Source organism: Gymnogyps californianus, chromosome 4, assembly GCF_018139145.2.
Source record: "Gymnogyps californianus isolate 813 chromosome 4, ASM1813914v2, whole genome shotgun sequence".
Taxonomy (NCBI): domain Eukaryota; kingdom Metazoa; phylum Chordata; class Aves; order Accipitriformes; family Cathartidae; genus Gymnogyps; species Gymnogyps californianus.
The window spans coordinates 58,176,044-58,191,428 of NC_059474.1; the positions used below are offsets into that span (position 1 = coordinate 58,176,044).

General features: G+C 39.6%; 1 protein-coding gene across 1 annotated transcript in view; it reads right to left on the bottom strand.

Annotated features, from left to right (window-relative positions):
• Nucleotides 1–11,218: 11,218 nt before the first annotated feature.
• Nucleotides 11,219–15,385, bottom strand: part of DKK2 (dickkopf WNT signaling pathway inhibitor 2) — a 42,746-nt gene continuing 38,579 nt past the window's right edge. The window contains exons 2-4 of the mRNA XM_050896166.1: nucleotides 13,139–13,289; nucleotides 12,318–12,467; nucleotides 11,219–11,792 (exon numbers count right to left, since the gene is read on the bottom strand). Of these exons, the coding sequence (XP_050752123.1) occupies nucleotides 11,542–11,792; nucleotides 12,318–12,467; nucleotides 13,139–13,289 (552 nt within the window). The 3' untranslated portion in view covers nucleotides 11,219–11,541. The remainder of the gene's footprint in view (nucleotides 11,793–12,317; nucleotides 12,468–13,138; nucleotides 13,290–15,385) is intronic.

Sequence of the window (15,385 nt, forward strand, 5' to 3'; positions counted from 1 at the left end):
CAGTTTTTAATTCACAGCCCTGAAGTCTCCCTTCCATCAGTCCAGGGTTAGGTTGCTGCATTTTCCAGGCAATAGATAAAAAAATAAGATTGACAAATGAGTTTAGCATATGACTGTCACGCATCATTTATTAAAAAAAAAAAAAAAAAGACTAACTGGAAAGTCCATCTACTGCTTGTTTGCCTTGCCCATCTGGGAAATGGAATTGAAATTACCACATTGCTTTAGGAGCGGTTTGTAATCCCAGTATAGCAATGTCATATGTTTTTCATGGGATGGGAACAGCAGATAATAAGAGTTTCTGCAGTTAGCATGATAGCAAGTGTGATGGCAAGATATGCTTTAAAGTATTGTTGTCGTAGATGGAAACGTACAGCCACAGGAACAGCAGTTCTACCTTCCTGGGAGAAGACACTGAAGCACTGCCATCAACTTGCTTGCATTTGCAGGGTGTGTATCTTCCCAGATACCCGCAGTTTCATTCACATTCTTGCTGAAAAGATAGAATAACTTCCCAGAGCCTGTAACAGGCTCACCTTTTTGCAGAGTATGAGGTTTTTCACTCTTGGTTTAGTACAGTATTTTTCTAGCATCTTTTTGATTTGCAAACTCCTAATTTTTTTCCAACACACTGGCAAGAGGCATGCTTTCTAGCTTAAGCTCTCTGAACATGGAGGTTTCATGGACCACAAGTTGAAAACTGTTGTAGTGTGAGGCAGGACAGTGCTGTGTTTTCATTTTGCTTTAGGAATCGTTAACAGAATAATCCCATCTGATGTTTGTGTTTCCGATTATATATGGTAGTAAAAATAGCAAAGATAATAGACCTTTAGCTGTGAGGTAGGATGCTCTTGTGCTAAGTGCGGTATGAATACAGAACAAAAAGCCAGTCCCAGCACCAAAGAGTTTAGACTTCAAGTACAGAGAGATGGCTGCAGACTGTGTAGGGGGGAATGGGTAAACGAAGCAATAGGGCCATGCTGGTGGTTCAGCTGCTGTCAAGGATGCTTGGGGGTGTCCTGGTTGTTTACGGGAGTCTCTTCCAGAAACAAAAGGTTAACCAGAGTGAAAACTCTGGTTGAAAATTTAATGAGCAGTCAATGAGGGGGGGCATCATCAGACAGGGCACCAGAGCCAAAGGGAGGGATAGGTGCTCAGGAGGGCATGAGAGGTGTCCCTCGAGGGCCAAGGCAGCTCTGTAATCTGTTAGAGATATGAAGAACAGAGAACAAGAACCAGGTGCAATGAGAGGCAGTTTGTGAAGTGTTGATTCGAAGGGTGCAAAGACTGCACCATGCTAGGGTTAGCTATGGGAAGCTTAAATTATGGATAGTGATAGATCTTCAAATATTGATCTTAGGCAGTATTTGACCCACTCTTCTCTTCCTGCTGTCTGTACACTGCTTAAACCCCTCCCTTCTGTGCACCAAGGGTACAATTCATCTTCTCTGTCCTTACCCATCTGAAAGCTGTAGGCCTGGTATGAACTCAGTGTCAAAGCTCTACCTTTACTCAGTGGAGAAACAGAGGCAAGCAGTGGACAGTCATCTCCAGGAGCAGGCTCTAACATGGCACGGGGAATTATTTTCTCAGCATCTCTTGTCCGTATGACTAATCTTGTCATGACACCTAACCTTCGGACAGTTAAAATTAGCTGAAAGGAATCCTGTGCCATGTCTCCTCTTTGACTAAATCCCTTGTTAAGTACCTATACATTTTTGAAGCCTTAAAAATAACAGCTTTAAAAATGTAGTAAACTTCAAGTTCCCAGGGATACTCAAAACTACTGTTTCTAGAGATAATGTATTTTCTGACCCTTGTACCAAACAGAAGAAGGAAAGTTACAATCCATTTCCCATTGCCAATGTTACCCTCCTAAGAATTGGAAACAATTTCTGTGATGGGAGCTTAGACAGGGAGGGCTGGAGTCTACAGTTCTTGCTATGACCTGAGGAAATTTTCTAAATATCAATGTGCAGTATTATTTTTTGCAAAAAAGATGCAGCATCGACAATGAACACTTTGTTAGTATAAAATGTATTTTTATCTGGAGCTGACCAAACATAAAAATCCATGATCAAAAATGTTTTCTACCCCCAAATGGAAGCAGTGAAAGAAAATAATAAAAAAAAGCTTTTCCACAAGTTTTCCCACCAGCTTTAGTTCTGATGAGCTTTAAACTACAGCATTTATTTGAGTGTCTCCACAGGTAATAATTTGTGTCAACAAAGCTGATATGAGCATTTAACTGCTGATCACTTTAGCAGTTACCATGCTTGTCCCAAAATCCCAGTCTCACCAATTTCCCTAGATGCAAAAGCCTCAGATTTCCCCAGTACAGCTGTCAAAAACCTCCTGCTACCTCTCTTCAGCTATTCTATAATGCTAACACATGCTTTCAGCAGAAAAAGACCATGATAAAAAGGCTGATAAGGAGATTGAAATGTTAGTGGCTTTCAGTGTAGAAGTAGCTTGATGAGGAGAAATTAGTAGGTCCTAGATGTCTCCTTCATCCAGCAGAAAAAAAATCCAAATAAAAACAAATAGGGACAAGCCAGATTTATTCGAATATGGAACAAGCCACCTCCTCTCTTGGTGACTTCAAATTGAGATGACTTTGAGGGAAATATTATTTGACATCATGTGCAAGTTGTCCTTTAGGAAAGCATTCATGACTGTTTAAAAGGGCTAAGCGGGTAAAATACAGTAGCTTACTATGCACAGGAGTATTATGATGACCTACTGTTTCTTTCTGACATGAAGACTTTTAAATTCTTGTGTCAGGTTACCTTCTCTCAACCTCTCATTACTTTGTAGCACTTCATCATCATCTTCACGGTAATTTTCTTTCTAAAACAGTCAATAAACCCTCGACCCCTGAACCAATGCTGCTTATTCTCCTCCATGAATCTTTTCCTGCTACTATTTTCCATTCCTGCAATGTTGTTACTGCTGATCTCTGAAGTCTTTTCAGTTCTGCATTGAGGGTTTTCTGGTTTTGCTTTTATTTTTCAGGAAGGGTGACCTGTGCCACATGGTGACACAAGAACATTTGATAACATCACTGAAGCGCTGCACCTCAGCTGCTGCCGCTGACTTCTGTAGGACTTTCTGCCTATTGGATCATTGGTAAATCAGCTCCTATATACTCAAAGTGTTTATGTTTCAGAGACGTATTTTAGGAAATACTTAGACTGTACTGAAAGAAACAGGAATTTTAACATTTATTTCAAGCTCTTGCAAAGTTCATCCCATGTGTTGTGGTTTAACCCCAGGCAGCAACTAAGCACCACGCAGCCGCTTCCCCCTTCCCCCTCCCAGTGGGGTGAGGAGGAGGAAAGAGGGAAAAAAAGTAAAACTCGTGGGTTGAGATAAGAACAGTTTAATAACTAAAGTAAAATATAATACTAACAATACTAATAATGAAATATAATAATAATAGTAATGAAAAGGAATATAACAAAAAAAAGGAGGGGGAGGAAGGGAAAAAAAAAAAACCAACCAAACAAACAAAAAAAACCCCACCAGTGATGCACAATGCAATTGCTCACCACCCGCTGACCGATGCCCAGTTAGTTCCTGAGCCACGATCCGCGCTGCCCGGCCAACTCCCCCCAGTTTATATACTGGGCATGACGTTCCATGGTACGGAATAGCCCTTTGGCTAGTTCAGGTCAGCTGCCCCGGCTCTGCTCCCTCCCAGCTTCTTGCACACCTGCTTGCTGGCAGAGCATGGGAAACTGAAAAGTCCTTGGCTGAAGATAAGCGCTACTTAGCAACAACTAAAACATCAGAGTGTTATCAACATCATTCTCACACTAAAACCAAAACACAGCGCTGTACCAGCTCCTAAGAAGAAAATTAACTCTGTCCTAGCCGAAACCAGGACACCATGTTTCCTTGACAGTTTGTCTACTCGATTTGATAGTGCTCAGTAGATATTAGAAACAACCATTCAGTTCTGCTTTCTTCTACCTTTCACGCAATTACTTTGATTTGAATTCTGCAATTGGGCAGTTAGAGGTGGAATATTCCTGAAACAGTCTGCAAACTCCAGCAGTCTATTTTTTTTTAAAAAGCAGAAATGTGAATTAATAACCAAAAATAAAATTAGATTTGAACTCTTAGATGAAAAATAATTTCCTGTGTTGTTTCTAGGACATGTAAAATTGCTCCGATAACACAGCTGAGGATCTCGTTAAATATGTGTTTGGTCATGTACAAATGAACCTCTTTGTTCAGATGGGGAAGACAACACTAAGGAAGCTGACCCTTATTAAAGGTAAGAAGCGACTTAAGTAATTCCCTCTTTTGTTAAAATGTTTGCATGCGAAGCAAGATTTCTTCATATGAGTGTCTTCCTGTTTGCTTATTCAGAGAGGCTGTGTCACCAATGGTGATAATGACTGTCAATACACAAATTATATGGCCAGATTTGTAGCCAGATAATATATGAATTATTTTCAATAAGTAGTTACTACAATGCAGCCAGGGTGAAATCCGATTGCTGTAAAAGCTGAAAGGTATACAGCAGTGCAATGTGTACCCTGATGACAACATTATAGTCTTGCTGTCACTCAAGCATTCAGGTGAGTTGTACAAAAGCACATATTTTTAGTTTGAATCATTAAGATAGTCCCTGTACAATACAAGATGAGTGCTAAATGATTGCAGTCTGTCGTGGGTGACTTTTAGTCTTCAGCATTAACTTTAGAGAGAAAATTTCTTCATTTGATTTCTTCTGCTTTTTGAAGATGTACTTATTCTGTGCATTGCACAATATGGTATGTAATTGCAATTGTATAACCATACATTTCTACAAGAGCTTTTAATAAGTGAATCTCAAAATGTTTGAAAGTTGGTACTTGAATAAACATAGAGAATTCTGGATTCTGCTTCAAAGCTTCTGAACCTTTTGAACATATGTTTTGAGCTGCAAATCTCATGAAAACACACTCTGCCATGGGAATTATTATGGTAAGATTCTATTTGTCAGGCTGGAGACACTATGAGAATTGTATTTTGACTTTTCCACATCTGACTATGCCAGAACTAAAAATCCAGAGGTGCAGAGAAATGAAAATTAATCTGATAAATTCATAGGTTTTGATACATTTTGAGGTCTCACTGGATGCCATAGTAGCAGAGGGAAGGCCTCTTGCTTCACAGCTATTTACAATCATCCTGATGAATTTCTAATGGAGATCATTTATGACTTGCAGACTGTTCCTCCCATAAACATTGATCTCCACACAGATTAGAAGGATGCTCCAGGATAAAGAGCACTAGCTTTCAAGTAATTAAAAAATTTTCATAACTTAATCCAGTAGTTCTCCAAATTTAACACAGTATTGCCAGTTAACAGTGTGCTGCATCGGGGAAGGCAGTATCACCCTCTTCTGAACTTAACTCAATAGAAGGCTTAAATGTTATTTGAAATAGAAGAGTTAACTGTTCTTTGAGAGCACATACATGAGGATTTTCTTTTATCATCCATTGTTCTAAAGCAGCATTGCTACAATATCCATAACTGTTCAGATAGCGAGACAAAGACATTGCCCAAATAATTTTGAGGTGGATTTTTCTAAAGCTTTGGGTGGTCATTGGATTCATTAAAGTGATGCAGTCCAAAATTCCTGGCGAATTTCTTCCAGAACTATGATGTCATTCATTACTTTGTATGTATCTATATACCTTGATGGCTCCATTAAAAAGTACTGTCATTAATGAAAGAAACAATATCTGTGAGCCCTATGTGTACAGTTGTACTGAATTATTGAATGTTTGATTAATAGTTGAATTTTTAAACAGTTTGCAAGCCTATTGAGTGAATATTGATGAATAACATACTCTCAGAAATAAAGAATAGCTTATAAGGAATAGAAAACAGGAATATACATGCCATAGCAGCCACACAGGTATACATTTCTTATTTGTTGACTACTCTTTGGCCAACTTTGATAATAGCAGTGGAGAATTACAGTATGAGTTTTGCCAAGGACTCAAAGACTACGAAATGTCAGGAAATGTTTTTGTGTTAATTATGTATTTTTCCTCCTCTTTTTCTAAATAGTTTTTTCCTAAAAAAAAAAAAAAAAAAGCCTGTCCTCCTTAAAATGTTAATTTCCTCTAAAGATTATTTCCTCTGCTTCAGGAAGCTGGCATGCAGCAAACCACTTCTAAATCAAGCTGCAAGCCGGTACTGTAAAAAACAAAGAGTTTATTGGTACCAGACATTTGTAAATAAGTAATTGACACTCATGCTATAACAATAAGCAAGTCCAAAAAAAACAGGGAGCTGCCAGAATAAACAAGTTTGCAATGAGCTCCATCCAATGCAGTATATCCATCAGGGTCAGTCCCATCAGTGGTGGTCAAAAAAATAGCTCTGGGACCAGCTGGAGTTCTGCAACGCAGCAGCCATCTCCTGCTTTTGTCTCTTCCTTCCTTCTCTGCAGTCTTCCAGAGGGATCCCTAGGCATGGGCAGGCTGCAAGCTATAGCAATGTTGTCTGAGGATTGGTGACAAATCCAAAGCCTCTGGATTACTGGGATTTGGATACCCAGAGGACCAAGGTGAGAGGCATGCAGCTGCCAGGGGGACATAGGCTCAACACTTCAGCTTTTGAGGGACCAGAATCACTCAATCAGGCCTCCCCGCTTTGGGTCAGTGCTGTGGGCACGCGGCTCAGGAACAGACAGAGCATGTTTGCCCTTCCTCCATTCTTGGTAATTGGGTGGGATACGATGAACAGTCACGTTTTTTTGCAACAGCATCTAATTAAATTTTGAGGTAGATTTCCCTCTCTCCCTTCCATTTCAAGCTTCTGGACTGCCTCTCTGCAGTCCACCCTCCCCACCCCACCATTTTCTGTGCTTTCTCCTTACTTCCTGCATTATTGCCTTAAGCAGGTCTGTAAAAAGCTGGCAGAGCAGTAAGGTAGGAGGGGGGCTGCAGCAGACATTTGCCACATTTCAGCAACTGACAACAGTCATATAAAGTTGAAGGTAAAATGTAAGGTAAGAATGGGTGTAGGGTCTGTGTTGAACTGTAAGCACTCTTTGGTAGCGGTGGGCATGTTAAAAACTGTACTAGATAATAAGGCACTTGAGCAGAAAGTTTCTGTTCATCTCAGTGAAATGTTATGATTTAAATGAGGGAGCGCAGACCTCTAGACTAACTGTTCCTTCACTCCTGTCTACTAGAGCATCAGAAAGATGCCATACATCAGACTGGTGAGCTAGGTAAGAAAGCATAATTTTATTATTAGTGTGATTTAAAAACAAAATTAATGATGGCTTTGTGTGGAGTCAGACTGTACCTAGTGCAAAAAAAAGAACTGCATTCCCTTTATCAGGGACTACAGGTGAGGTTGTTTTGGGGGTGGGGTGGTATGTTTGGTGTCCATGTCATGTCCCATCCCCACCCCCCCAGTTATTTTCAGAACACTTGACTGACAATCCAAAGAGCTAGGTTTCTTTAGTTTTTGTAAATGCAGTCTTATTATCTACATAACTCAACTCTCTTAGCAATTAAGTTTTTGAACATTAGAGGATAGCTCTCGAGAATCCTAAAAGCCTTGGCTTAGAGTATCTGCTACATGAGTTTCTGCTGACTTTGAACTTCAGGATATCTTTATGTCTCTTCTCAGCCTCTGCCCAAGACAGTTCATGGTGTTTGGTGAGGGGTTTTTTGGCTGTTGTTGAGACAATGAGCAGGAAAGAATATGCAGAAGATGGCTTGAATTCTGGTGAATTGTGTTTTAGGTGTCAGATGCTGGATGTATGCTGTTGAAAGTGTTGTTATACAAATGCATAAATCTATTTTAATTGCTTTCATTAAAAAATGTTTAAAATCATAAATACTATAGGTCGCAAACAACATAAGACAAAGCAAATAGTACAGTAATAGAAACACACCCACATTTATACTGTACATCAAATATATGCTGTTATAGAGTAGAAATCCATTAATTTTTAGGAAAGCTAATAAGTAATTCCAAAGAGATGTTGCATTGCTGAGGCAATTCTAGGCTAATAGGAAGAGTATTTGAATTGTTCAGCAATAATCTCTTCAGTACTTGTGTCATGACAGCAGATTTCTGAAATGTTACTGAGCCAAAGTCACTCTTAATTCCCTTGATGAGTGACACAGTGAGTGAGAGCCATTATCCCCAAATTTAGCTGTTCTTTTATTCTCAAACTGATGTATATTTCCTCAAAATATTAACTGAATGGCTTCTAAACAATCAAACTTCAGTCTTGCGAAACTGCTTGCATGCTATTCAGTTCAGCTCTGTTGTTCAGTATTTGTGGTGTGCAATGAACTGCCTGTGCCTATTGTTTTTGTTCCCAGATTAAATCTCTGAAGGCTTTGGCAGTCTCAAGCTCTGTTGAAGTCATTGGGCTCTGAAGATGCTCACAACTTTATTACGTTGTTTTTAAAAGTGTTAGAATTTTCAAAGGCCTACCCACCAAATATTGCAAATAACAGTAGCAAAACCTTTTCATTTTGTACAAACACTAGTGTGACTTGGAGACCATGCCATCCTCCAAATGTACATCTGTTTGAGCAAAGGGTTACCAGAAACAAGTAACAAGGCTATTGAGACCATTGCTCAATAACCACAGGCATTATTTTGCAATATTTATTGAGCTCTGCAGGGGTTTTCCTGGGATCAGAACTTGGCTGGTTTTAGTAGCAATATTTTCAGTTGTGTCATATGGATTGTTTCATGTTATTAGAGCTGAATGCTGTTATCTGCCATTTCAGAATCGCTACTTATAGATCTTACCGCAGTGCATTTGTATGCTGTAACCTACAGCAAAATGCTGTGTAATTTGAATACCAGCTTTACCCACCGTGAGTCTCTCTGGTATGTATCACTATCCAGGGAATGTGCCTGGGCACCTTTCCTATTTAACCTGGTTGATTGAACGTTATACATCCAGGCACATTATTTTCAAAACTTATTCTTGAATGTTTAGGTGTAAACTGTCCCAAGAGAAGCATATAGATAGTTGCCACTTAAACCAGTTTTGTAGAAATGATGCATGGGGATTTTAAGATGACCTTCATGTGTTTTACCAAAACTCAGCCTACATAGTGGTTTGAGACACAAGTACAATCACATGTTTTTTCTTGTACAGCTAAAATATATGGGGTTTTTTCCAATAGATTTGCATATCTTTCCAGAAAGAACTACTCGTAAGCAGCGAGTAAGGAAAAGAATATGGGTAAAATATTTGGGGAGGAATGGGAAAGAACATTTAATATATTTAATCTTATTATACATTTTTCTACATTAAAGTCAACAGGCTGCAAATATATTCTGCTACAAAGCTTTATGTAAGAAATATCTCTATAAGAAAATACATCTCATTAAACATTTCCTGTAAATAAATTATCCCAAATAACTACGTTTTGCAAGAGGAAAAGGGAGGGGTAGGACAATGATAAGAAGAGCTAAAAATTGCTGAGAGCCCATTTCTGCAAACCCCCCCATGTTCATGCTGGGTATCATTTTCTTTTATATGTAGTCACAATGAGAGCAATAGAGCTCTTCTGCCGAGTGTGTGCTGTGTCAGTGTAAATAACCCTTGCGAAATTGGTTGCTGTACTTTTTTAATGCTAATAGCATAATGAAATTATGCTATTTCTGAGCCTTATTCCTGTTTCAGTTACACTGGAAAAACTCTGAAATAAGCAGAGTTGCAATGATAGGACTGCAAGATAAAACTCTGACGGAGACTATTAAAAAAACAGAAGACCCTGTCTCTGAGCAGTCCCTCTATGTCAATAAAAACTAACTCCAGCAGGGGAAAGAGGAGTGTGAAATACTCTTCTTATTTAGACTCTTATGAAAGATAAAGGCAACATAGCTGAGGTCTGTGTTCTAATTAGGAAGTCTGAGTCAGGTGGTATAGCTAAGCTATAGCATTAAAACAACCACCAGTGGAAGAAAGCTGTCAGGTATGGGTAACATGGTCTTCAAAGTTAAACTACATACTGGTCTACCTGCGTTGTTCAGAACTGATTAAACAGAAAAGGCCCTTGTATTACGAAACATGAAAATGGGTGATTATAAATGGGTAATTACAACTTAGCAGTAGGTCAATTATAGAATCAGACTACTTTAAAGAAATATCAGTGTCTTTACCAATGTCTATACAAAGGAATACTTGCAAATAAGTAAAATGAAAAGAGTTTGAAAAGACCTGGAAGACAAGTCAAGGGATAGAGACTGTCCTTTTTTTAACCAGTACACAAACAATGTAGCGTAGTCAGCTGTTTCCACAGTCCATGTACTTCCATCATTCCTGGCCGAACAGTCCAGACTGAGAGGACATCAAGTTCAGGCTGAATACATGCTGGATGCTGGGTATGCTGTGACATTGCATGATGTTTAACAAGTCATTTGTGGTTGTGCCATCTTCTTACATCCTTTTCTGCAGGAGAGGAGGTGCTCACAAGAGCCAACTCCTTTTTCTTTGCTGCATCTAAGAAACAAATCCGTTATACTTCTGCAGAATGCCATCAGTAGCCTGTTGCTACTGACAAAATGTAAAAATGTGAGTTTGTAGCAGTATGCTCTAAACACCTCAACAAATGTCTACATCATCTGTTATAACAACAACAGTGAAACAACTTCATAGCTCTTTGTGTTAGGCACTTCAACACTCTGCTATTTCGTTTGGAAATGTCTATAATGCAAGTATGCTTAGGCAAGGAAAGTATATTTAGGACTAATGAGCAACTGCCTGTATATAATTCTGGATTCAGCATGCACATACTTGCTTCATCTGTTCAACCCAATGTATACTAGCAGTAAACTGAGGCAAATACAAGCAATTAAGTGCCATACTATGACATTGAACTACATAAAGCATTTCAATTTACCTAGGTATAGGAAACAAAACCCTGTTTAAATGCCTCCTTTTAGAGAAACTGCTGCTCCCTTGAAATTGTGAGATGGCAAGTTTTCACCTCTTTCATGAGGGCCTGCAAAACATAGCACTCTTGTCCTGCAGGAGCGCTTTCTTTGCTGAAGTGTCAGCCCTGAATGTGGACATTCACAGTAACTTTATTTCCATTTCTCACATCTGCAATGTGGCCAATAATGTGTTGACAGATGAGTCTTCCTGGCATGCACTGCTTCCTATATGAGTACAACGTATAAAATTTATTTAGCAGTCGTTACCACACTGGAAACCCACTGTAGCCCTAACACTGAACCCCCGAAACATCATGGGACAACACAGCAAGGTAAGTGACATTAATTTCCACTGTACTTGTTTGCATACTAGCATTTCCCACAAACTGTAGAAGTTATTTACAGAAGAGCTGCACAGGAGGAGCACTCCAGCTGCACTTGTGTTTACCACCAGCTCAAAAAGAAATGCATTTGGTGTGACTTCTACTCCTACCCTAACTGTTACTTTAGCCATTCTGCTTTCATTTGCAGTCCTCATTTCCCACCGTGCCGTAATGCATTAAATACATAAAGCCACAGTCACTTAATACTATCTTCCCAATCCTCATTCAGATTTTCTGGCACACGTGAAGTCTTGATTTAGAAGAGGAGGTTGCGTCTTTCCACACTTTGCAAGACAGCCCCTTGGCACAGTCACATCGTTGGAAAATCTCCAGTCCATGGGACCCTTTCTTGCGCTGTTTGGTGCACACCTCCCCCTGATGCAACACAGGCTTGCAAATTTTGGTCCAGAAATGGCGAGCACAGCAGTGTCCCTCAATACAGTCTGATGACCGTAGGCAGGGATCGCCTTCATGTCCTAAAAAGAGCAACCAAACTATTTTACCTCATGGGAAAACGTGAAAGTACAGATTCAGTGCAGACTGATGCAAATGAAGCTCAGAAAAAGGAGAGATGATATTTCCATCTGTGGCTATTTGAAGGGTGTAAACACAGGGGAAGATATGAATTAGGAAGGTTCAAGGGGGTAATGAGACCTGCCATAAGACTTAGTAAGGAGAAATTCAGCTACAGGATTGGAAGCAGAATTACAAGTGCTTAATTACATGACTGTTACAAGAGGAGGATGTGTGCAATCTTGCACAACTGAAAAATGGATTGTCAGTCCACCTCTGATACAGAGAAGAAAGCAAATGGTATTTCAATCACATGAACTGTTGGTTGATGTTACATCACTTTTTGAGTCATGCTGTGAATTCTCACAATAGACATTCGCTCCCTGTGAAATTACTGCCTATTTCTGGTTTGCATTGCTGTATCTTAACAGCAATAACATGATTCATATAACATGAAGGAACAAAGTGTAGTGCAAATGTGATCTTACCTTTGATGTGTGACAGCTTGGAGCGTGGCCTCCCTAGGTTTTGCCATCCCAAATCCTTGCTAGCATAATGACCGTTCTTCTTATTGCGTGGCCCTTCTAGAGCAGGGATGTGAGGTGTAAGGATGCTTTCGGTCACTGGTATGCAAATACCTGCGAAGAAAAGACAGTCAGTCAAAGATTTGAACAAGAGGAAAAGCAACTGAGAGACATACACAGACCAGGATCAGGACCAGGACCATGAAATTGCTGGGGCTCGGCCTCAGTGATGCTCAGCTCTAATCACACCTCTGTTCCTGATCCCTGGCACCTAACTTCACCGCAGCTCTGCTTCACTCACTGTCAGACAGTCTCGATGTCACGCTGGCTTTATGGTCTGAGCACCTGGAGACTGCCTTGTAGACATCTCTCTCCAGTCTCCAGAGGAGAGTATGAGGATGCAAACACTATGGTTATAACCCCCCCAGGGAGAGTAGATTAAGGACTCATTAAGTCTCTTTTGCTTCCTTAAAAATACGGGTTCTGTGCAGTCTTCCAGCGAATCAAACCACATTGAATGTAGTGCTGTGATTTCATTCAGCAGCAGCAGCATTTTTGGGTTTCTCCACCCCAAAATGGGAAAAAGTCTGGTAGTACACAAGCCTTAAGCACAGAAATACTATTAAAGAAAATGGAGTGGAATGAAGTAGAAAATGAAGCTTTCTTGGTTTAGAAAAAAAAGCACAGGCACTCAGAAAAAAATACTGTTGCTGGGAACACTCAGAGAAATAGATACTATCAAAATGCTGATTTTATGGAGGAAAACCAAGAAATTACTGATGTACCATTGTTGCAGCGGTTCCTAGGGCAGCACATGCCATCTCGGTGGCAACGCTTCTTCTTCCTCCGGCACATCATGCATGCAGATGTTGCTTGATGAGGACTGTGACAGTATCGCCCAACTTCGCATTCCTTATCATTGGTACAAGGATAGGCCTGGTGGGTAAAAGAAAGATTTACAGTGAAGCACTCCTTTGTACAAGGCATGTATGCAGCCCATTTAAAAAAAACCAAAAAAACAAAAAGACAAACAAAACCCACAAACCACCACCAAAACCCCCAAACAAACAAAGAAACTGACAGTTGCGATACCATTCACTGGGGCCAGGAGATGCAGGTAGGGATGCTTCACTGCAGCCATACAGCAATCTTTAAGCTCACGCTGCTGGTAAAGATGTATCTGCTTAAAGAATCAGGGAGACACAACCAGCTCCCTGGTGGTTTCATCTTTTCTTGCCTCAAACATATGTTGACACAAGAGAGCTCATATTTTTGTGGGTTCAGGCCTCTGATTCATAGACAAGAGCTTAAAACTCCGCAGTGAAGAATAAACAGAGCCATAAAACTCCTCTCAGTAAAAATCCTGAAACACACCCTCCAATAGGTAACATTTTAATTTAAACTCCAAGGAGGCATTTTCCTTTGATAGTTGTCAAACACATTGATGGATAATAAGTTCACTGTTCTCACAGTGAACATCTACACCACATTGGTACACGCTCCTTTGCACCACTCCCCACTGGCCCACACCAGTTGGACTCCTTGGAAGTGAACAAACATCACTGGTCAGCATTTCACTTTGATAACCTTTACTTCACTTATGGGCTTAGTATGCTCCTTAATTTTGCCACCTGCTAAACAACACCCTATAGCGTGCAGCATGCAATATATTATAGAGCACAAACTTGGACATATAATTCCCTGCAAGCAGACACACACGTATACAATTCTCCTATATTCATCAAAGCCAGCATTATCTTACAGGAAAACTGTCTTTTAAAAAAAAGGGTGTGAAAGCACTGTATTCTCCCATAAAGAGAGAGAAAGAAAAGTTTATTCCTACAAAAGGAAAAGACATGATGCTTTAAGGAGACATAATAACACACACTACCACATTCCAAGATTCTTTCTGCTGACTCCCACACAGCTACAGCTATGCTCTCTGTCTGCATCTAATTTTCCTGCCTATTAAATTAATCATAGATATTTTTTCATTCCTCAAAATTATACTTGAGGAATTTGTTTAGATAAAAAGATGAGAATAAATTTTGCGCACTTTCTGGAAAACAATGTTTACACTTCCTCAACTAATTTTCTCCAGTATTTTAAATAAATCAAAATATTGCTTTTACTGTTTTCAAAATGACTCTTCCAATTAATTATTCACCACAAACAAAAGGCTCAACTGACTGATTTTTCAATGTAGGCTGATTACTTTTCTAATAATATTTTAAATCAAGGCTTGATTATATTGTTCTCAGAAAAGAAAAACTTGGAGGCTGTTGAGAATTTGCTCTGAAAATTGTTCTTTTAGATGGAGAACTTCTTGTTTCTGTCTTTGTGCCATTCTGTTGAGAATCGCAGAAGAAACAAGAAGTCTTAAAAAACCAATAAAACCAAGCAAGTTTCTCCAGTGCTGTTAGTGGGAGGGGGAACCATGCCATTTCCCATCTGATTTCATTAGTTGTTTTCTTTGTCAAAATTTACTTTACAGTACCGAAAGTGCTGGCTGGATATTTCCCAAGTGCTGCTGCCCCATTACTTCTGCCCTCTGAATATGTGTCTTTGAAGAATGATTCCAGAGTGCAGCTGTTTGGAGTAATCTAATGTATGTGTAAGTCTTTCTCCCTTAAAAATAAGCATTTCCTCTTGAGTTCATCCTCATGAAGGCGTCAAGAAGACGGCCAGATCTTTTAGCTAGGAGTAGCAGTAAGAGACAAATGCAAGCACTCACCTGTTTTGTACTCTTAAGGCGTAAGTGGATTCTACCTATTCTAGCAAAGCACAACTAAAGTGCTCTCCCCTCAATCTCATCACTCCTTGCCCTCATTTTTCCAGAAAGAAATCATTAACACTGACTGACAATTTATGATGTAGTTACCATAAAAGTAAGGCTTCCCTGACTTAAATGAGACCTTACTAAACTAAGGATCTTACAATGCAGAAAAGTGATTTTATGTAGACCTGCGCATGGTTATACTGAGTTTGGAAAACACTAACACTGCTAGCTGGGGGAAATGCAAATACAAAAC